The sequence below is a fragment of the Plectropomus leopardus genome, chromosome 15, assembly GCF_026936395.1.
Source record: "Plectropomus leopardus strain MGB_pleo_1.0 chromosome 15, ASM2693639v1, whole genome shotgun sequence".
NCBI lineage: Eukaryota > Metazoa > Chordata > Actinopteri > Perciformes > Serranidae > Plectropomus > Plectropomus leopardus.
In genome coordinates this window covers 2,414,511-2,438,975 of record NC_142190.1, presented here as the reverse complement: position 1 = coordinate 2,438,975, position 24,465 = coordinate 2,414,511, and the positions used below count along the sequence as shown (strand labels likewise).

The window sequence follows — 24,465 nt, the reverse complement described above, 5'->3', positions numbered from 1 at the left end:
TCGACAGGAAGAGCCTCACCTTCGGACCGAAAAACTTGTCAGAACTCATCCAAGTCCTTCTGCTATTCAACCCCCTCTAATCTCCTGACCTTTGACCCGAGTCAGCCTTCGGGATCAGACTGATGAGGCAGCTGTGCATCATCAATTTTACTTATTTTCACCTGAGAGCAGCTGAACCATGACAGTGGCCATCAGTCAGAGGCGCCCTGCGAGGGTCAGGTCATCACAGGCTGATCTCACACTGTTGCTGGGCAGTCCGAACCCTCCAGACACAGACCGCTTCGCTTTAGTTAAAAGCTCCAGTGTGTAGGATTTAGGGGATTTATTGGCAGACATATAAAATAAAACTTGTTTTTTGTGCTTCTTTTGGTGTGTAATCTGAAAATAACAATCGCTGTGTTTTCGTCGACAGTAGTCCAAACCAAACACCGTTTCTGGATAAAGACACACACATCTTCACGTCTGCAGCCCCTCCTCAACCAAATACTCAGAAAAACTGATTTATCTAAATGAAACTGCTTTACAGCGGTTCTAATAATGGTTTACCTTTTTTTTTGGATAATCATCTCCCAGTTAAAAGATCCCGAGCAATGAAACTGATAAACAATATTAGGTTTTTGCCAATGTGCCAATATTTTAACATCAAGTCCATTTTATTTAAAAAGTCCATTATCATCTTTTCTAATTTTTTGTGTGTTAATTGCAGAGAGCATCAACTCTCCCTTTATCGCCTCTTCTTATCGTGAAGGCCTCCTGGTGGCAGACGCAGACATAAAATACAAAGTTTTTCCAAATGTTCACATTCACTGGGCAAGACAAGAAAACTACTTTAACCAAGGCTACTTATAAAATACGCCATATTTATTCTTATGTGATTAATTTGAAACAAAACTGTATTATTCATCCTACTTCAACAGGGACAATTTGACCTATTTCAACTAACTGAAAATGCATAATTACAATGTCATCATATGGTTATCAATGACATGCCAATATCATTGTGCATCCCTGCCAATTTGAAGAGGTTTCAGCCAGTTGCAGTCTTCAATCTTTAACACTAGAAGCCACCAAATCCCCCTAAATCGTACACACTGTTCCTTTGAAGGGAACAAAGTTTACTGTGGCCATCATAAATTACCGGAGAAGATTTCGCCTCCAGGAAATTCACTGCAAATTAGTTAAGAGCAGCATGTTTTAAATCTTTGCACACGCACGTCCTACGTCGATAATCCATCCACTTTCTCGGATCCTATACGTCTTGTGCTGCAGTACCTGTTGGATACTTGCCACCGTTTTCCTTAATTCTCTTATGGAGCAGGCCTGACATTGCACTCCTGTGAGAGGCCTGCGGGAACACAGTGTACTTCAGGAGGCAAAAACAACAACAAAAAAACTGCTGATGTAAAGTTTAGATGTATTGCTCCATAAATCCACAACTTTATACTCAAACTGATGAATTGGTGTTAAACATACTTTAATAAACACTAAAATGAAGCCACTGCACTTCAAATGGTTTACCTGACAAGTTAATACGGCAGTAAAAAGGACAGAAAATGTCAAGGGGAGGAATATATAGACCGCATTCAAGCACCAGTGTTTGGAGGGAGCAATCCTGCACGTAACCTTGATATTTCAGCTTCAACAGTCCCTTCACGTGGCACACAGAGCTTCAAACTCTGTCGTTACATTTAAACAAACAGCGAGGCACTTTTGTTTTCTCATTTTTTGCACCGTCGCATTGTGACCACGAGCAGACAATCAGCTTAGGGGGAGATTAAAAGGAAAAAAGAGAGATGCTCTCACTTCCATGCGACTCGCAAAGATGGAGAACAGCTTGTCCTGTGCCCGACACGTTTTTGCTTCGTCACTGCTGAGAGCCTGCGCACCCTCCCCCACCTTTGTCCAGCCGGCAATCAAAAAGCTGGAGCTGACAGGCATGCGCACAGACGCCTCCATGCATTTCTCAAATATTAATGTCAGAGTGCAGAGCACATGTAATGCTTTGGTGACATGTAACGGTGAGAGTATCAGATGGTCGAGACAGCGATGATACAGCAGGTTAACAGTGTGTGTGTGTGTGTGTGAGTGTGTGTGTGTGTGTGTGTGTGTGTGTGTGTGTGTGTGTGTGTGTGTGTGTGTGTGTGCGTGAGAGAGCAGGTATGAGCATGCAAATTTTTAAAAAATAAGGTTTTAATCGTCCGGGGAAAGTATTCCAGAGATTTCTGCATGCGAGTGAATGGAAAGGTGGAACAGAAAACCACACAGGCACACTCTTCATGAATAAGTGTCTGGTTGCCATGGATACAACAATCTCTTTTTAGAGTCCCTTTCTCTCTAAAGCTTTTGGAAACAATTTGCAGTCTTTACTCACCAGATTATTTACTTAATCTGACAGGGGGGGGTTTGTCCTAGAGTTGTGCAGATTAGAGATCCACGACATGATGCAGAGGTGACCTCCTAGAGACGTGTGCAGAACATGCGTCTGCTTTTAAAGTCCAGTTATTTGCTGTTTTGGATAAATCAACCCTTTGAAACTTGAGCAAACTGGCTTGATTTCTTATAAAAATAAGGGGAAAAGGCAATGAGAAACGAAAGGAAAAAAATGACCCAAGAACAAGAAAATTATCTGAAAATTAGCAATAAAAAAAGGAAATTACCTAATTAACAGCTTAAGACATAATAATTTAGAAAATTGATTTTATGTTATGTAGTTATAAATGAAGCTCGCTGGACATTTTGTGTTAGCTTATATAAGATAGGGAAAAATGAAAAATTATTTTTAAACTTATAAATAATTTTTCATATCAACTTATTAAGTGAAAAGTACAAGAAAATGCCTGAAAATTAGTCAAAAATAAGTAAATAAACTAACTAAAAACAAAACAAAAAAAACAACTAAGAAGAACGAATTACGAACGAAGAAGAATTTTTTTCAATAACAAGGAAATAATCTGGACTATATATATATATATATATATATAGTAAATATGCATGCCATGAAGTTCCATTAAATCAAGGGTATTAATGGTTAAAGATTAAACATTACTGTAATTTCATTATTCATTTCATTACTCAGAACAACATTTTTCCCAAATGTTCAAAATTCTTTACCAATTCCATTACTGTGAAATTCCATGACTTTTTCACATTTTCCATGACCCTGGGAACTCTGTAAATATGTAATCATGATAATTATAATACAGTTTTTATGTAGTTTTCTTTTTCCATTTTCCCTAGCTTTTAATGTAGAATTTCTAAATCTACTATTTTATTGCAGTTCGTGGGACGTTTCTTACCAAGTTGCTCATTGCTTTTTTTGTTTTTCAATGAAATCGCAGCACACAGTTTGGCACACTGTCACTGGCAGGTAGGCATTAAGGAAAAGAACGAGGGAGGATGGAAACAGAGGATACAATGACGTGGCAGAACAAAAAGCAGCAAACATGAGATGAAAAACAATGAAGTTGTGTTTGGAAGTGCAGTCTCAGTAATAATAGTGGCCGAGTTTGACTGATCTCCCGTTCTCCCTGTCCTCTCTCAGACTGTGTTAATATTTCATAGACCACCATGTTCTAAATGATCACTCCCATTTTAGTCTTGGGCCGTGCTCAAAGAGATAAAACTAGGCAGAGGCAGCTTCGGATAAGTGTGCCCAATTCATCAGAATACACAAAGTTGGAGTAACACTCTTTAGTACATGGAAAAGTGATCAGACCTTTCTGTCTGTACATTTACATGATGTCAGAAAAAGTGGATTTATTTTGTTAGTGCAACTAATACTTCACTTTTAAAATACATGTTAACATGTTAGTTTCATTGAAATCGTACCAATTCAAATTTTTGGCCTATACGAATTCTGCTTGTGCTCCGTAGTCCCCACGTTGAGCTTAAACCCAGAAGTCGAACAACATAAATTTGTAGAAGAAAGCGTGAAAAAACAAAAGAAAACGAAACAAGGCGAAGGTATCAAATAGAGCGTTAAGTACGAAATGTACAGTGCCAAAAAGTTACAAATGTTGTCAGTGCTCGACATGCAACCTTTTTTGTTTGCTATGTGACTTAATAGGTCAACTGGAAGACAGCTGAAAGGCGGCATGTCTCCACCTACTGTGGCAAAGTCAGACATACTTCATCAATAAATCCAAAGGAATTGTGAAATCAAGCGATAACCGTAGCTCGGCTTAACTGTGCAGGTAAACATACTGACTATTTGGGTTTAAACAAAACATTTCTTCAAGAAAGGGTTTTCTGAGCAAAAGACCTAAACTTTTCCCGAGTGCTTTTTTTATGTGTAAGTGGAGTCAATTTAAAGTAACTGCATCGTCTGACAGCGTCTAAAAACACTGGGAACAGTTCTGTCCAGCCCACAGACTGTATATAAGATGGACACCATGACGGTCCCCCCACAGTGAAGCTTTTCAATCTGGATCGCCCCCTGGTGTCTGACTGCAGTATAGGTCATAAAGCCCGCCCCTCAGTGTTAATGAATGGGACATAGGCCAAACTAAACACTCACAGTACACGCCAAATGAATTTTTCCCAAAGACAGTTTCTGTCACTGAAGGTTAGTTATTTAATTATACAAAAAGGGGATTTTCCACCATGATTGACAGCTGTGACAGCCAATCCGTGTGCTTACTCTGACGGTTGTTTTAGCGGGAACTCCCCCATCACAGAGATCACTACTGTGCAGACTACAACTCTTCATGATGTCACCAGCGCAAGATGGCAGCGCCTGTATCTTGGATATTTTAGCTTCTCTTAAGCATAGCACATCGCCCATCCTTACAGACAGTCTGTGGTCCGGCCACATTCTCAGCTAATGCTATAGAGCTGCAAAAGTTGGCTTTTGACATCGGGATCTTACATCGAGATCACTGTAAAAGCAGCAGTATTTGACAACTTCTGAGAACGGGTTGGCAACAAATACTGAGAAAAGAGCACAAAAAGTGCCAGTTATTCTTTAATCAAAATACGACTCTTCATTAAAAAAAAAGACAACCTTCTCTGTCACAAAAAGCTGCATTTCGTCCTCTACCAGGACGCTGTGGTTATGATATCTTTCTCAGCTTCATAATACCTCGGCTGTGTCACCTACTCTTTGGCGTGACTGTCTTGGTGTCAGACAGACCCGTCACAGGCACCAAAGAGGGTGCAAGAAGTTCTTTAGCCGAAAGCGCAACTTCCAAAAGCTTTTGGCTGTACTTACACCCTTTATTCGTTTAGCTGGTGGGTGTAATAGAATATGAGTCATGGAAAAATCTTAACCAATTCAATTAGGCTTTTTATAGTTCCATTTGGTGCAGACAACATATCGCAGGGGGAGATAAACATGATATATATCTGGGAGATAGAGGGAACAGTAACTGGAGATGTTTTTTTCCAATCACAACAATGACCATGGCGATGAGGCACGACGCCGCAGAGCTCTCTGCCACAGACTGACAGAGCTGAGATCCACAGAAGATACTAAATTATACAGACACTGACGCAGAAGAGGAAGTGCCGACTCAGCTGCACCACAGACGTATTAAAAGAGAGATCATAAATAGTGTAAGGCCTGACCACGTCTGGTCTCAAAGGAGCCAGAAGAGAAGCTGCTCTCTGATCTTCTCGAGAAGTTTACGACTTTCTCTGGAAGAAATAGGAAAGTAAAGAAGAGCTTTCCCAATATTTACGTTGATTGTGGTTAAAAATGCAAAGATGATAGCATCACACCGCGCAGAGTTGAAGTAATCAGTCCATCTATGACTTTGGTCCCGGCTGAAATACAATCAAAGACTATTGGATGGGCTGAATTTTTTTACCAAAGGGTAATGTTGGATTTTTTGCTGATATGACGATATAAATAACGACTCATTTGGTTGATAACCAACACCCGTATCAATATATATCAGCTTTTTCCCTCCTAATTTTACTGATAATCAAGTTTCTTCAGTAGTTTAATTAACATCATATTCTGAATACTCTTTATCGTGACTTAAAATACAATCAATAAACATTTTTCTAGACTTTTTATTCCCACTTGGAATCCAATTTAAGACCATTCACAATAACAAAAAAGAAAAACAACACTCCCAAACCTGAATTATTTAAAAGTTGATTAATAACAATCATTTTGAGATTTTACAACACAATGGCAGAAAAAAAATTAAAATACTGTTGTTTTTCTTAGCATTCTTAACACGTTGACATTTTGACATTTTATTGATAACTAAGGCCATATTTTTAGATGAATTAATTCAATTCCTTTTAAGACTTTTTAAGGATCTGTGGGAATCCTGACAATGCTTTTCAGTGTATGTAATATTCATTCATTGTGCAAAATAAGAAAAACACTTCGACTTAGGGTTGATGTTTTGTGTATGTTCACTTTGTCGATTAAAAAAACAAAACAAAATGGGTTTATGGTATTAGCAGAAATTTGATATTTTATTTTAAAGCCAATATCTGCCAATAACAATAACTTTCTGATATTATTGTGCATTGTTAGATAATTCCTACTGACTCTGGTGATCCTCTGGAGCCAGTTACACCAACTGGTCTTAACTAAGTCTACCTGCTGTGTTTGTCTTTGTGAAGATCAGTCTTTAGAACGAACTCTGAACAAACTTACATCTCGTCTTAACTAAAGCACGGTCATGTGAATACCCAGCAACTATAGGCGGGTTTCCATCACAGATTTGCACAAAATTTCAGCAATATTTTTGAAAGTTCAATAAACCACAATTGCGAGATGGATGCGTTTCCACTGAGTGATGTTCTGCGACTTCTCTAGTAATAACATCCCAGTAACCATGGCGATGGATGTTCAAAACATTAGCAGCTTTATTTCTATTGCAGCCACCGCACTAGCCGTCATTATTTCCAATCCAAGGCTACGTAGGCGTGTTATGGAGCCACGTATGAGGGATTTCTGGGAGCTGATAGTCCACGATTTCACAGAGGAATTGTGGATTCAAAACTTCCGGATGATCCGCTCAACTTTCTCAGAGTTATGTGATGCAATAACAGCTCTTGTAGCTCCTGCTGCATCATGAGGGAGCCAGTTCCTACCGACAAGCACATAGCAGTAACATCATGTGACCTAGAAGAGACTAAAAAGTGTTTCCATTGCAGTTAGGCGAAATATGAGTTTTTCAAATCGCTTGAAATACCACCTCACGTGAGCGTAAAAACTTTTTTGAGATACATGAGGGTTTTTTTTGTAATTGTCGTGTTATAAGTTGAGATTTTGACTTTACGCCTGCTCCTGGCAAGGCGTAAGATTCACGCCATGTAACCCATAGAGTTAAAAAACACCTGACAAATGTTGCATTTTTTCTAGTTTTGTTTGGTACAATCAAAATCAAAATCTATTTACTATTCAAAGAAAACATTTTTGTTTCTTTTTAAACCTATAAGGATATGCAAATCCTGAAAGAGCTAGAAATTAAAAATAGCACACCAAACAAAAGCTTGAGTCTCAGGGGGTTAAATTTAATCTATAATATGGGATGTGAAACAATTTAGTGTTAAGTTGAAAAAGAAAGTTGGAGCTCTAAGTTAATAATAAGCCCATAAATCAAGCAATAAACAGGCAGATTGTGGACTGTGGACATAACTCAAAGGTCAGAAGTGAATTTGTGAAATCATCAGTTTATATGAGAACACGCAGCAAAAGACGCTCTGTGCTTTTGATTTTTTAGGACATTTCTAAGATTTTAGTACGTTTCTAGGATTTAAGGATGTGTCTAGGATTTTAGATCATTTCTAGAATTTAGGACATTGATAGGATTTTAGGTTATTTCTAGGATTTTTTTAAAGGACTGTTCTAGGATTTAAGTAAACATGTTATCTTTTATTGGCCTATTTATCCTTTTTTCCTTTTATTTTTAGTTCTTTAAATTATTTTAATTCATATGTTTAATCCTCTTTAATTGGTTTACTCTTAGTATTATTATTTTATTTCATTTTGACCATTCTCTATCAGCTCTGACTCACTGTGTATCATTTATTGGTTTATTCTTCATCCTAATTATGAATTCATGAGTTTTTATTTTGGATAGATTTGATTTTCTTTTATAGTCAGTTGATGGCTTTGTTTTTTATGCATACAAATTGTAGAATATTTCTAGCATTTAAGATCATTTCTAGAATTTGAGGATGTTACTTGGATTTTTGGATGTTTCTCAGATTTTAGGACATTTTTGGAATTTTAGGAAATTTATAGGATTTTAGCACGTTTCTAGGATTTTAAGACTTTTTTTTATTTTAAGGCTTTTTTGGATTTTATGACATTTCTAGGATTTTAAGACGTTTCTTGGATTTCAGGACATAAGATTTAAGGACACTTCTATATTTTAGGACATTAGGGTCTTAGCGAGGACCTCTATTGTTGGTTGCAGGGATCCTCCACTGGCACTTTTTGATAAACAAGCTCTATTTTGATGCTGTTTTTTGCACTCTGCCATCTTATGTATACTAAAAGTACAAAAAAAATTCCCAGTGTGAATCATTTTATTTTTTACTGTGAATTAGAAAATGGTTTGGGGGGGTGGGGGCGTGTGCCGAAAGTTAAATATCAGTGCCGTAAACATGTTCACCTCTCTGACTCAACATGCAAACTAAGAGAAACACCTGTTCTACATCAGTCATTGTCCCCTGTACATCCCAGAGCCACAAAGAACTGAATGCAGGTCCTCCACTGCAGTCTGCTTCACCGCTCTAAAGCTGCATCGCTGAATGTGCTCGCTCTCAGCAGAACACACGTTTCACACATCATACTCCTTTCTCCTCCCCACCAATCAACAAACCGGCAGCTCAAGGCCCTCCGAGCAGCCCGGCTGAGTGATGAGAGCAATAAAGTAGCTTTTCATCTACGCACACATGAGAAGACACTGAGGTAGTTCAGTTATTTGTATGTGAAGTGAGTGTGTCCATAATAACTGCAGCACTCACGTGTCAACCAACACGCCCCCCCCACCCCATCCCCCAAAGATTGGCCGGCAGGCACATGCAGGCGAGTTATAAGGGAGAGCTTCAGCACACACACCCATCACAAAAAAATACCAAAATAAAAGCCTGCGGACTCACAAAGCAGTTGAGCATGGAGCAGGACACCCTTCCCGCGAGGCTCATGTCGAGGAGAGGCAGGGCTGTGCCTGAATGACACGCAGCCTACAGAGCAGCAGCACGACCAGAGCACGAGGAGCCGGCATTACCATTCTTCTCCCAGCCGGAGCCCGTCCACCCCTCGTCCGCTCCGAACCCCCCTCTGCCTGCTTCCCCCTCTCCCCCCCTCACACTTTATCCTCCTTCTCAAGAGGTGCTGTGATCCAACTCGCCAGTCCCGACTCTCAGGAACCCACCCCACCCCCGCCGCTCCCAGAGTGAGGAGAGAGGAGCACGCCGGAGTCTGAGCACTGTTGCACCGCCGAGCGAGGGAGGATAGTCCATAAAAGATGCAAAGCAGCAAGAATCGAGCTAAAAGTGATGAAAATTGCTGCAGATGTGCAAACGTTTGGAGGGGAAACTGCTAGAAGAGAGAGGGAGCAGGAAAGAAAGGAAGACAGAGGGAACTGCCTGATGCTAAGCTCCACCCTCTGCATGCGCATCCACCTCTCTCCCTCTCTCACATTCACGTGCTCACATTTCTCCCCTTGTCTCCCTCTCATCCTTCACTCCTCCCCCACTCCCTCCTTGTTCACCCTTCACCGATATCTCCTCATTAATACCCCCGGCAACAAGGCGGCAAAGCTCAGTGTGTACCGAGGATGCTCCGACCGCCACGCAGGCACAAACCGCAGCACACAAACAACTCATGCACACAGACGGAGCACGGAGAGACATCCCATCACAATACCGTTGCATTGATTTAGTGCAAGGACAGAGGAGGGAGGGTGTGTGTATGCGGAGCTCTCCAGTGACACAGCATTCTACAGAAAATTCACCTGTCTCCTCCGAGCGTCTTTTTTGGTTCTGTCCTACACAAGTGCAGAGCTGCAGCACGTCCCTGTGCTATCAGAGAAGGTCACTGCTTATGTACAGTCTCCAAGATACTACGGGGGGGGGGGCACACAGCCCACACCCCCACCCCCACCCCAACCTCCTCCCTGGCAGTCGTGACAGCCACTCGCCTTCAGCTGTATGACCCCATGTTATGTAACATGTATAGTACACGCAGCATAGGCTGGATGCACAGCACAGCATGATTAAATTAGGGTTTATTTTCACTGGAGTAATCTCATTTCACCACGGTGGAGCGTCATTTTAACAGAATGAATTTTCATAGCAGGTGCTGTAATTACTGATTTTGCAAGAAATTAATAAGAAAGTACCAGAAAGTCCCAGAAAATTACCTGAAAATCGGTACACAAAAGACAATGTAAAAAAAAAAGAAAAAAAAGAAAAAGTTGCAAAAAAAGAAGAAAGAAATAACCTAGAAAAATGCTAAAAATGTATTATAATTTTGTAACATCATTTTATGATATTTAATGATGATGAAAAGTACAATACAAATTTCTGAAGATTAGTGGAAAAAGATAAAATTTGAAAAAAATAATAAAAAATATAAGAAATGACTTGAAAAACTTCTTAATAATAATAATAATAATGTAATAACTCTGTAAAATAAATATGTACATATGTAAAGATAATTATAAATAGTTTTAGTATAATAGTTTAAAATAGGTTTTTTTAATCTTTTTTTTCCACAGACATTTTACCATAGCTTTTAAAAACACAATTTTCTAAATTTACTAATTTCTTGCAATTTGTGAAAGATTTCTTTCCAAGTTGCTCATTGCAATTTTTCTTATGCTTTTAAAAGACACCAATTTGCTCAAAGTTCAAATGTTTAAATACTTGTGAAAGGTTTCTGAAACAAAAAATAAAATAAAATACAATAAAAAACAAGGAAACAAACTGCTTAAAATTCTAACAATTTTTAAAATAATTATTCTAATTAATTATAACAATTTTAAAAAATAATTTTATATATATATATATATATATATATATATATATATATATATAAACTCTGAACATATTTAGTATTAAATACTTGTAGAAGGCGTCTGAACACAGCACAAGAAAAGCGATGTCCATCCAGGTGTCACAGAGTTAAATGCTAAATTTGAGTGAGTTCATTATGAAATAATGTATAATTTATCCATGGTTTGCAAAAATGTACCAGCAACTGGGTTGCACAGTTTTTTAATGCCGAGTCAGAATTATTTTCAAACTATTAATTTTAGGTATGGCAGTATATAAGGAGGGAGAGGCTTATGCTGCAGTAAGTATGATGCATTGCACTCGTGTGCAGTATTACTTCCATCTCATCAGGCAAATGGACCCTAAACTATTAAATGCACTTCCACAAATCAAGCAGAACGTTGCCAAGAATCACTTTCACGTCACATGGTAAACCTGTGACCCGTCACATTCATTATGCTCCAGAGGAATGGAGAAGTGAAATAAAGAATTATGCATTGCACTTAAGCCGAAACATGCCAGCTTTACCACGGGGAGGAAGAATTGCCGATTGAAGAATTGAAGCCCTGCCAGCTCCTCTGTCACGTGATGTGTGACAGAAAATCGCTCCACTGTTTATTTCTTTGGCAAATTCCCAACGATTAAGACTTCATATCCTGGACAAGTTTAACGTCATCAGGTTTGGGAGTGTGGATTGATCTCTCTCGATGACACAGGCGAGACCATGAAAAGAGGTTTGAACTCTTTATTCAAACCATGACCTGTACAGCTATTTAATTTACCCCAAATTACCAAAAACGTTCTTAATATGTTATTTAGGATCTTACATGCATAATAAAAAGCAAGAATTTGAAATACTGTCAGTTTTTTTGTTTTTTTCACAGTCTCTTGAAGCTGGGTTGATTTGGGCGTGGTTAGCCCAGATTTATATCACATAATGTGGATAAAGCCAATCAAGCCAATCAATTATGCACAATAGCGATTTATTAATAACTAATTAAAACCAAACTTATCAGAAAAACACATTTGAGCAAACATCAGGGTGATGGGAACTTCTTCAGTGACAGAAACCATCTTCGGGCAAAATTTATTTGGGGTGTACTTTGAGTTTTTAGTTTGGCCTACGTCACTAACATGGAGGGGCGGGCTTTATGACCTATACTGCAGTCAGACACCAGGGGGCGATCCCATGGATGTATTATAGGGAAGTCTGCCAAAAGCCGAAAAGCTCTTTTTCCCGGGTTCTGGGCGCATAGAGCGCATGTAGTAGAGATTTAAAGGCAGCCCAACGCGGCCCAATGCAGCCATGTGGGTAATTTATGCCGGCAGAGCAACTAACTGACGGATTAGCACCTTGGCTAGCTTGAATGGCAGTCTAAAAAAATTAATCTTGTGGCTCTTTTAGACTTTCCAAATGTTATTGAACGAGACAGTTTACATCTAGACAGGGATAGAAGACGTTTCACGGGTTTTGACACTCACAAAAAAATATTTAGTGGTTTACAGACGTCTCTTTCCCCATGTTAGTCAATGGTGCATCACGTGACCAACTCGGTGTAATTCCACTTTCGGCCACTATGTAAATTTTGCATCAACACATGGCACACTTCTGGGGGCGATCCAGATTGAACAGCCTCACTTTGGGGCAGCTGTCATGTCGTCCATCTTTATATACAGTCTATGGCAGGAACAGACAGAGCTGCACCACGCCGACTCTGCTTTGCTCCATGGCTGTTGTCATGGAGACGAGAGACAGCTGACAAAGGTGGGATCCAAGGAGGTGTCAATCAAAACGTGATCTGCCCACGCAGTCTGGAGAAATGCTGCTATCCTAAAAATGAGCTGTTTTCAACATAGTTTTCTAATAGTTGAGAACATTTATTCTTGCAGGTAGTTAATGAGGCACTCAGCTTTGATATAATAAGTGCATTCTTACTATTTCCAAAGGCTTTAACAGGAAACATAATTTGTGATGGACATTTCGGGACGTTTTGAACATTGCAGCCTGATTAATGACGAGTGGGTCCAGACAAAGTCCGAACACTGGGCTTCACCCCCCCCTTCTGCCTGAACCAGCTGCAAAAGTGAGCACTAGATTTGGCCTCTTGTGTCTCAGGTTTTATTTTTGGAAAGGAGGGCAGCGAGTCACCAACGCAGAGTTTCAGCCCACATGTTGACACACAGCAATAGACGTACCTCATGAATAATACATGAGGCATTAGTCGTCTTTATGGGGCTATTCAAACTTCAGAAGATGTTTTCACATTTGTGTGTGAAGTGTCTGTAAATGCAGATGTTTTTGAATCATTACAGTTAAAAATTATAGAAGACATGACTGGTTATAACTAAAGAACTTACTTAAGCACGTCTCGCCTGGTGGTGTCTTTAATTTTTATTTTCCCGTTTTTCTTTGTTCTGTTTGTTGTTGTTTTGCTTAATTTGTCTTTTTTTCCCTCTGTATTGTACATGTAAGTTTGTTACTCCTGCTGTTTTTTTTTTTTTTTGTTTAAGGTTGTTCAACTTTTGAAAAGCGGTTCTGTAAATATTCAGAAATGAAAATAAAATAAAAAAAGGGAAAAAAATGAAAGAAGTCGTAACTGGTCACTATTTTTCAGTCTTTAATATTACACACACGCGTATCGCTCTGCACACAAAATGTGCTTTTCAAAATCAAGCTTTAAATATTATACAGTATTATACATTAATATTATTTTCTACTTTCATTGATGTTATTTTTAACCAGCATCAGTCCGAATCATAAAGAGCAAATATTCATTAATTTTCAGAATTTTAACCCTTTAAATGCCTGTATTTTGTCATGATGCCACTATGCTTTTAGATAAAAAAAAAATATATATATATATTTTGAATAAATGGGTTAACAAAAATACGCAATCTTGCCAAAATGTATGCTGTTAGCATGAACATAGCCAAAATTATCAAAAAAAATAAAGAATGAACACTGCATAAAATGCGCCAAACAGTCCCTGAGGGTTAATATGATGCATTACAAGCACTAAAATGTCCAATATAATAACTGCAATCATGTAACCTTTGTGCTTGCTTTTAATTGGCTGCAAGGTGTTCATAAAAAAATGTATATAAGAACACCTAAAAATAAATTATTTCAGGTCAACAAGGTCCAATAAAAAGACACATACAGCACTGAAGGAAATAATAAAATGAATGTTATTTGAATAAAAACGTCAGGAGAGGGTCAAACGGTGCTACAAGCCAAAGTCCCTTCAAGGAGAGTCAAATCATTAACAAAAACCCGGCGTGAACCCTCTGGCTTCAACTACAACTCCCACTGAGCGCTCCTGGTGTCCACTCAGCGTGTTTTTAAAAAAACAACACATACAGGTGATGTAATCCTTATGTAAGCAGGTAACATCATATGGGACAGTGACACAGAAACACCATCTCTGCACGGTGTTCCCTACAACCCCACCAAGGTAATATTACAATGCATTATGGGTACTGAGGGCAGCGTAAAACAACCCCATTGTCCTCCTTTCCATGCTCACATTATACCGCCAACAATACGGCGACGCGAGTGGACAACAGCACGAACTCAATACTTCCCGTTTTGTTTCAGCGAAAAAAAGCCCTAGGCTGGGAAGCAATTAAAGGCCGCTTCACAAGAAAGGATTAAAGGGATCATATTACCTGTGGAACAAACAGCTGGGACAAATGTCTCACATCCCACCTGAGAAAACAACCTCCGATCATCAACCACTGAGAGCGGGCAGAAATATCATTATCGGCCACACAGAAACTTACAAATGACCTGCTGTCACAGTTTGACACCAAACTGCTAAAAATAACAACCGCTTATTCATGTTGTACTACGAATGTCTGAGCATCTGCCAAAAGGAGAGAGTAACACTTCAAATGTGGTTTTACTGATCGCAAATAACTGAATGTCACACCTGCTGCAGTGATGGAGAAACGGCGTCATGCGGTCAGGGCAGCCAAGATTGGCCGTTTAAAGGACCTTTGACTAAAACAATTTCTGTAAATAAAGTCAAATCAATTCCTGTTCCCTCTTATTTTGGTTGTCCCATTTCCTGTTTAGATGTTGCGGGACTTTTATTTTGAAGCCTTCTCGGTGGAAACAGGATATGATGGCACAAACGTTTGAAGACACTGGCGGGAAAACAAACACTGAATGTGAATGGCACACTTGAGACCACACTGAACTACCCAAAATCAGGGTGGTGATTTTTGTTCTCAATGTTCAAATTTGGAGGCATCTTCACACACAAGCACTATTTTTTGCCCCCTTGATTATGTTTTTTTGGAGGGCAATACCTTTAAATTTTCTGTCAGTGCTAGGGCTGGGCAATAAATCAATTTTATTGATTAATTCAAATTTGTGGTCAAGGAAGATTTTTTTAAATGCGAAGCTCGATTTTCTCCTCGTTCACTGCCTTTGGGTTTCTGTTTATATGTAAGTTGTTGCAAATAAAAGCAGCAGCACGACTGATTTATTTCAATATCTCAAACGTGCAGCCGAGCAGGAGAAATATGTCTCACTCTGAGATGCACAAGACGGCGTCTGCCCACAAACACCCGATAAAAAGCAGCCGACATTAGTAGATTAATTTTCCCGTCGTGCAGGACACGACGGGAAAGCAACCAGCTGCAAAGATGTTACTGATGCAGTCACATCAAGATATGATAGAAATGAATTCATGTAGTTATGTTTTGTGAAATTACTGCAGCCTTTGGTGCAAATGTAAGCAACTCAAACTCCCCTGAAACTTCATAGTGCACTTTTAAAGACAAGTCTGCACTTAAACCACAAAAGGGAAACCCAGGTTACTTTACTAACTGAGGGGAAATTCAGAAAAACGCTCTTGAGAATCGTATAAAAGTAAAGTTCAACACAGGACTAAACAGAGGTCTGCGTCCTCATTTTACGTGCCTGGGTGGGCACATTATCTGCCCATCAGCCCCGCCATCAATTAAGCCCAGAGCTCGACTGCGTGTCCCATAAAAAGGCCCGCGAGCTGGGCAGACGGCCACGGTGGCATTCTGTGGACCCAGTTGACCAGAACCTCGGGACACACATCCTCCTGTTACACTTCCTATTTCTGTCCCATAAAGGCGGCACCCATCAGTTTCAAGAGGAATCTGTCACTCATCTGGTCTCTGCTTCCCCTCTCTTACAGCCCCGTCTGTCCCCGCCGGAGCGCGTTCACTGCGAGCTCACTGAGACTCTGTGCCCGCAAGTCCCCCCAAAATTATAAAAGTATGACGGTGCTATTCATTTCAGCAAGAATTTTACAAAATACAGCAGTGATACTCGACTTGTTTTGGTTGGGGGCCACTTTTGCAAAATGACAGGAGGCCAGGGGCCAGTTGCAGTGTACATGTTTCTAGGGTTGTAGGATGTTTCTCGTTAGCACATTTCTAGGATTTTAGGACATAATTTTAGGACGTTTCTTGGATTTTAGGACATTAATTGGATTTAAAGACATTTCTAGAATTTTAGGAGGTTTCTGGGATATTAGAACATTTTTAAGATTTCAGGACATTTCTTGGATTTTAGGTAGGGCTGGGCGATACGGAATAAAGTCTTCTCACAATATTTTTTTCATATCAGTCAATATTGATATATTTATCACAATATACATCAAATCACTATTTCTGTCAAGCTTAAAGACAGACATTGAACATGACAAATATACTGTAGAAAAGACATCACCAACTGGAGGACCTATTCTACTAAAATTCAAAGAGGTCCAGTTACTAAAATTTCCTCCCAGCAAAGGTCCGAACCTCATAACCTGAAATCAATATCCCGATTAATTGAACATTTTACTTTGATTATGATTAAAGAACGATTATTTTGCTTTTTTGGTTGTTTTTTTTGTGGCTAGTGATTTGCCTTGATAGTACACTGATAGTACACACTGTACACACACCTTGTTTAAAAGCTCTCAGCATTTTGTTTGCAACTTTGTAGCTTCCATGTTGTTCCCACTTTACGACCTCAAAGCGCACGAATACAACAAAGTCGGAAGAACGACTTCCCACCTCGGAAACTACGACCTCCCGACATCACATGAACGCAGTGTTACTGTAACAAAACCAGCAATCGACTCAACGTTTTAGTCGTTTAGTTTCACATTCAGTACGAGGGTCGCTGAGTATGAGTGTTTGGGTTCGTTGTTGTGCTCGAGGACACGAACAGGAGGTCAAAAGGGTCTGCTGTGCTCCACAGCAGAGACACACGTGGCAGGCAGCCACATCAAAGACTCGTAACATCTGCAACACTTTTACTGAAGCAGGAGCACGTCCCTCAACGAGACAAACAATGCATTAAAGTCGTAACCCTGCTGAGGAAACTACTACCGCAGTGAAGAGAGATGTTGCCTGAGGACGATCTACCTTCACTCAAACTGGCGTCCCATAAATCCCTGTTTGGTGCTGACTATTGAAAAATTGTTTAGATATTTATTTGCATATTTGTTGATCCGTCTGTGCAGGGACCAGGAATAACAATTCGACCCCAGCTGCTGCTAAGGACTCGGTCTACACGGGGCGCACGCTCTACCCGGTGAGCTACTGGTACACTTTGTGGTCTGACTTTTCGTAAATGTCATCAATGAGAGTGAAGCGTTTTGCTCGCTGCTTTTGTATTACTAAGCTCCTCTCATTTTTGCAGGAGCGCCCTGAACGCCTCGAGTTGGAAAAAGCTGCAGCTCAGAGCAGAAAAGCCCCAATGTCACTGGTGTTTTTCATCCATTGTCCAAAATAAAATGCAAAAATTACCATCCCCCAAAAAACTGCAACTTATGTCTGTCAAAATAAGTGCAATATGTTTTCTCTTAGCATATCATGCAGCCCTAATGCTGAATCAGCATTTCTCTTGTTTTCATGATCTGATGTAATGGTTCCCAACTGGTGGGTCGCGGGTCCATTCTAGACTGACTGCAAGTGACTCTTAAACAAGTCAAGTTAGTAAAAATCACAAAACTGAAGTACAATGAATTTCTGGAACAGAGCTTTTATTTTGACGTGCTGTTTCTGTCTACTTTTGCAATATGTTTATTTTTTTGTGTTTTTAGCCAACGTGGTGTTTACATTTTGTGAAATAAAACTGAATATGTGCTAATTTATCTAACTTGTGGACCTTGAACTAACGACTACAGAGAAATCTGGACTGGACCAGTTGGGAACCATTAATGAACACATTGCAGATTATGTCACTGCTGCACTGGAAGTATTATTTTAAAGTTTTCTATATGGGAACTGCTATTTGACAAAAAAAAAAAGTCAGAATTTGAACATTTGCACAACTAACTGCAGCTCTAAAACAAAAAGTGGTAAAAGTTTGCATATTTGGTCATTAAACATGTTGCACAATCCTGCGCTCTTGTTCAGGCCTGTCAGAGTTTTGTGCCATTTCCTGTGTGAGAGTGAAAAAGTCCCTGCTTACCATTTTAACTCCAGAAATCATGTCGGGAGTTCAGAGGAGCACTCGTTAAACAGCAATCATTCATCTGCAGCAGATATAAACAGTGTGATTGGCTCACCATGCTGCCAGCCGGCGCTGAAGACCGTCGCTCTGGGCGCCCCTCTTCAGATCCCTCCCTCTCCTCCTGTCCACTGGGCTCTGTCGTGCCAGCGAGGGCTCCTGCCAACATAAAACACACTACCTTCAGACACTGGGTGTGTGTGTGGGCGGCTGTGGAGTGTGTGTGATTGCGTAAAAGGCTGTACTCCAAAAACCAACCTTCCTTAGTCTAAAGTGCAGCAAGTACATTAAAATCAAAACAAATCTCGATGTTGAGGAGTGTAGATTTACTTTACGTTTTATTGCTTTGCCCCCTGATACCGCCACACATTCCCACAATCCAACAGCTCTCAGATTAACGTTATTATAGTTCACTAAAACGAAATTTAAAACAAAAATTAGATGTGAAGAAACATTTTAGAGAACTGAAAAAAAACAAACAAACTAGACTTTAGGAAAACTGAAACGATATTGTGTGCTTAAAAACAAAGTAACTAAAATAAAAATAAAACATTTTTTAAATTTCAAGTTTTCAAGTTTTCAAATTAAGTTTTAGTCTTTGTCAATTTGAACAAATGTGGCTTTGATGTCTACATGACTGAATCAATTACCTTCACAAAGTGCCAAAGTTTGTACTGTAAAACTACTTATGAACTTTTCTATTTCATTTCTAAATAGTAAAATATAAACAAAAGCCAAGCAAACTGACTCTGTGTAATTGTTTCCATGATATACTTTACAATGTTCCCCACACATTCATTTATCATTGGCCGACTGCCACGATTAAAACACCTGCTGCCACAAATGCATTTTCAATTTTTGGTGCTGCACCGTTCATAAGGAGCACTACTGAACTATATATACTGTTAGGTTATGCATTTCACGACACTGTCGGAACGTAGAGCATACTCTGGGCACAGATGGAGCAGCAGAACACCCGGCGCATTGAAAGTTAAACTTAACCAATTATTTTGCTGAATTTAAAAATTTGTATTCACTTGCAGCAGCTGCTCCTCTCATGTATCAATCTGATCTGATCAGCTCTGAATAGCGAAAGAACAATTATCCATCCCACGAGTCAAACTGATGCTGAGGAAAAAAAAGGAACTCGTGGAGAGCTCCACCTCAGGGAAAATCTCAGAAGGCTGTCCGCCACACTGGTGGGAAAATGTTTGTACCAAAATAGTTAAGGAATTCAAAAATGTACAACGTTTTGGTGTAATTGAAGGTTGCACTGCTTATGTGAACGTCGTAAACTCTGAAATCTATGTTGCTTTGAACGGCAAAGTTGTGAGCGTCGACTACAGTGCATTCACGTGCATGTTGTAAAATCAGTAATCTGTACTTGAATGGTCATGAAGATTATTTAAAACAGGAGAGCATTTTGATTATTAGATGCTAAAATGATAACAATATTACAATCATCTCTACATATGCAGATTGTTAAAATTCCATTTAAAAATCAAACTAAGGAGTTATAAGCAAACACCATAATTTTTTTTTTTTAAACGGGTTTCCAAGTAGCTCTGTGATCATTTTCAAGTTATTTTACTGAAGCATTTTTAAATAATTAAATAGTAACGTCATACCCAATATGCATACATTTTGGCCAGTAAAAATATGCAATAAATTAATCAAATTATTACTAGCCGCCCATCTGCTGCTCGCTATCATTTTTTCTCCTGTAGACAGTATGCTTGGCTTGTGATTTTTACTTTTCCGTCTACCTGTCCTCTTGCCCAGTGAGTCAAAAAGTTAATATCAGGCACATGCACTATATTCAAGGATCCACAAAAGCCTACATAAAAAAGTTTGGTGTTTTTGTCGTCCACCTCTTTACCTTTTCTGAGACTGTAATACCAAGAGAGCAAGAGATTCATTTTACTGTCATAGAGGAGAAAAAATATTCACATTTATGGAGCTGGAAGAAGAGAACTTTTACTTTTCTGTCTTAAAAGATTACCTTACTATTAATCAGTTCTTAAATGAAATGGTGATTCATTTAAGAGCTGACAACTAACTGATTCAACATTTCAACTCTGCTCAAAAGAGTTTTGTGCGTATAAAGTGATGGTCAGCTTGGGACAAGGAGTCCTCTCTATAAGTCAGGCCGAGTGAATGTAAACACTCTGCTGCAGACGGGCATGCAGCCACATGCGTCAAGTCTGGAAACCTTGGAGGAGATCAGCTGACCTCACCCGACCTGACGGGAGAGACTCTGATTTACAGGAAATGCAAACTCAACATTCCTCATCAGATTACGTGCAGCCAAACAGATAACTCGAGGTGTGGACGGCAGACGTGGACAAACTCCACAACTTCACTACACACACCCAACACACTGAAACGTGCTCCTCAGGTGGCATGCTGAAATTAACTGTAGTACAGGATCTCTGATGGTAATAAAGCAACAAAGTGAAGACAACACGAAAAAACGAGAAAACATTTAACACTAAAACTCCTGGATGAACACTAGTTTTCTTGTACCACATTCAGATGCCTTTTACAAGCATTCAAACCTCCTGAGAAAACTGGAAAAAAACATAGAAAGTAACAACTTTTAAAAATAAAATCTGTAAAAGATGACAAAAAACATTGTTCAATATTATCAAACAGGGAAAATATCCAGAAAATTGTATTTATGATTCTTATAAATATAAAAATAAAATATATGTGAATATCTGTATTTTTTTTCTTTTTTCTTTTATTTCTTTTTATTTTTTTCCAGGTAATTTTCTTGTAATTTGTTACTAATTCTTTCCATTTTTCACTAATTTCATGCTTAGGTTTTTACTTATTTTCAGCAAAGTTTTGCTTAAATTTTCACTGGTTTCTTGCTAATATTTTTTCAACTTATTTTCAGGAAATTCCAGTAACTTTTCACTGATTCCTTTATTGTGTTTTTTTAAAACGTATTTTTAGGTGATTTTTGTGCTAATGTTTTAATTTCATGTAATTTTGGGGTAACTTTTCTTTCTTTTTATCCCCATCTTTTGAAAAAAATCAAGCCAATTTGCTCAAGTTTCAAGGGGTTAAATAACTGACATGAAAAGTAACACTCTGATATTGCACTGCCTTCTCTTCCTGTGTATACATGAGCTCAGTCAGGAAGCTCGATGCAAGTTGAACAGAGTGACACACACAACCTCTGTTTTTGGACAGAAAGACAAAACATAAAGACAAAACATGCACACAGTGTCCACTTCCTTCTGTTTAGACTTCACCGCGTCCATTACGAGGACACAACTTTAAACTGGATCAAAGTTCTTGCTGTTCGGTGCTGCCGTCTCACTTCCCCACACTTTTGTTTTTTTTTCCAGACACACCCCCTTTTGCACACAGCTCCACAAAAAGAAAAAAATACTACTCTCGACTCACAAAATACAGCTCCAAAAAAGTCTCTTACCTGCACAAAGTGCTGAATCTATGTGCTGCAAACGTGCTCACACTGTTTTTAAAGGTTGAATTAAAGCTCAATGTCTTGTAGCAGGAGTCTCCGTCTCCCAAACACACACTGGTTGTAATCCAGTGCATGACATACCTCCCTCCCTCGCTCTGTCTCTATTGCTTACTCTCTCTCCCTCCCACTCTCTAAGTGCCAGGCTTCACTACAGGGGACGGACTGTCTGCATTTCACTCACCTCCACTCATGACTCATTTTGTCAGAAGGGATGGCTTTCAACGCTAATCGGACGTGAATACAGAAATCACCACATGTAGGCAAGCGGTCATAATTGCTTTCACAATACCACACTCATGAGTCACCCACCGACTCAACGAAAAGTAGTGCCAGACGATTTACCGACACAAAAAGACCTGGCAAAGTTAACGTGACGAGTTAACGAAACATAAATTTAGCAGAGCAGCGAAAAAGTAAAGACAGTAAGGAGACCAAACACTTAAAGCTGCATTAATGGATAATTTGGCCACCGGGGGGCAGAAGAACTAAAGAGCATCGTGACGCGTTATTGCGTTACGGTGCAGTAGCTGTTTAAAACATGCCTGCTCATAACGGGGCGATTTCTTGGCTCGTGGTAATACTTGTGTAATAATTACGTTTCTGAGAATCGCTCATAAAAACAACCTCACTGTCAATTAGCTGCAAATGTACGAGATTTTTACCGTACATTAACCGTCTCAACTGTACAATTCCTCCACTGCAACCTTTTGTATATGCATTTTGTCTCCTTTTTTTCATTTTATCTTTCTATATTGCTTCTATATTTTTTCTCATGCCTTATTGTATCTAAAGTTACCATATTTTTTTCTTTTTTTTTTTAAATTGTTTTGCACCAAAACACCAAATTCCTTGTATGTGTAAATGTACTTGGCAATAAAATTTGGATTATGAAAATATAATAATAATAATAATAATAATGACGATGATGATGATGATGATGATGATTATGATGATGATAACAATAATAATAATAATAATAATAATAATAAATGAGACTTAAAAAGCACTTTTCTAGTTACTCAAAGACGCTTCACAAAAAATAAAAAAAGGAAAAAAAACAGAAGCAAAATATCACAGTATTACATAATTATTATTATTTCTGTTATGTATTAAAATGACCCTTAAAGGAATAAAAACAAAAAAAGAAAAAGCTTGTTTGGATTTGTAGTCTCACTTAAGGGCTGTCCACACGTCAACAGTTCTCGCATGAAACATTTAACTTTCGTTGCGTCGCCTTTCGTTCACATGACAACAGCATTTTGGGGGCCTGAAAACTCAAAATGTTTGAGTCATTTTTTGGAAAACGCCACCCCTTCTGTCACTATGTAAACTGGCAATAATCTGATTACAACGGTGCCGTCACGGCCACGCTTTGCACACGCGTGTGGTGTTCTTCTACGAAGTGTCGTTACAAAGTTACAAAGGCACACAATATAGTTTAAGATTTACAAGTTAAGAATATACAACACAATTTAACAATATACGTGGATAATATCAAAATATCAGATGCTGTAGGCAAATTATGTGTACAACCCTTTTTAAATTAAGTAAAAAATAGCCTAAAATCAGTGCTGACATAGCTGGTTTTCAGTAAACCATTTCTTCCCATTCCAGACAGATTATAGATCATCACACGCCTGTCCTCATGTAACTTATGCCAGAGGACACTTTGTCTAATGTATAATCCAAATTTCTTTGCCCTCATTTAGTCCCTCTGCATAAGAACACACAGAACATGCAATGATTGACGCACACGCTGCGACTGCCCCTCTGTGATCTCTCTGCTTTTGCAGAAATTTTGGGGACATTTTACCAGCCAAAAGAAAACTGACAATAATTCAAAACACCGATTAAATTTGTGCTACAACTTCTCAATCTGACAGCAGTTTGCAGGAAATGCTGGTGAAAATAAATAACTCACTGGGAGCTGGGTGTTGTCAGTGTGATGCATTTTGACACAATTAAACGTCTCGTCAGTGAAGCACACGCAGCAGACAGGAGGGCGTGTACTCGAGTGGAGAAAGTTCAGGAGTTACTATTAATCCCAGGTGCCACACCTTCCTCAGCGTCATGCATACTTAAACAAGTCAAATCCTGTTTTCAGACACACTGACAGGGCTACTGCATGCCGTTCATTCATTAAAACAGCACATTTAGAGCCATTTTAAATTAATGCATTTCATTAAAAATTACTGAATGATAATTCCCCCACACTGTCATCTGCTCTCAATGGCTTCAATCAGTTTCAGTTATACAGAATTGGGTATGAATGAATTATTTCTTCACTTGATACAACACCTGAGACTCTGTACTAGAGCTGGGCGATATGGCTTTAAAATAATATCTTGATATTTTAAGGCTATATCACAATACCTGATATATATCAAAATAACTGTAAATGTCCTTTAAACTAATGTTAACTGCTAAAATCAATTTTTAAAAATAGCTACCGTCAAAAAATAAAGATAAATACACTACTCTTATAATAACATTCAATAAATAA

The 24,465-nt window shown here is 38.9% G+C and overlaps 1 protein-coding gene across 7 annotated transcripts in view; it reads right to left on the bottom strand.

The window, feature by feature from the left end:
* mtmr4 (myotubularin related protein 4) overlaps positions 1 to 24,465 on the bottom strand; it is an 84,951-nt gene that overhangs the window by 38,420 nt on the left and 22,066 nt on the right. For 4 of the 7 annotated variants that reach the window (XM_088088307.1, XM_088088311.1, XM_088088305.1 and 1 more), the window contains exon 2: positions 18,522 to 18,622. In XM_088088307.1, the coding sequence (XP_087944433.1) occupies positions 18,522 to 18,524 (3 nt within the window). In that variant the 5' untranslated portion in view covers positions 18,525 to 18,622. Of the gene's footprint in view, positions 1 to 9,075; positions 9,253 to 18,424; positions 18,444 to 18,521; positions 18,623 to 21,908; positions 22,085 to 24,465 lie in introns of those variants that run through there. The other 3 variants (XM_088088310.1, XM_088088309.1, XM_088088308.1) reach the window with 3 other exon arrangements.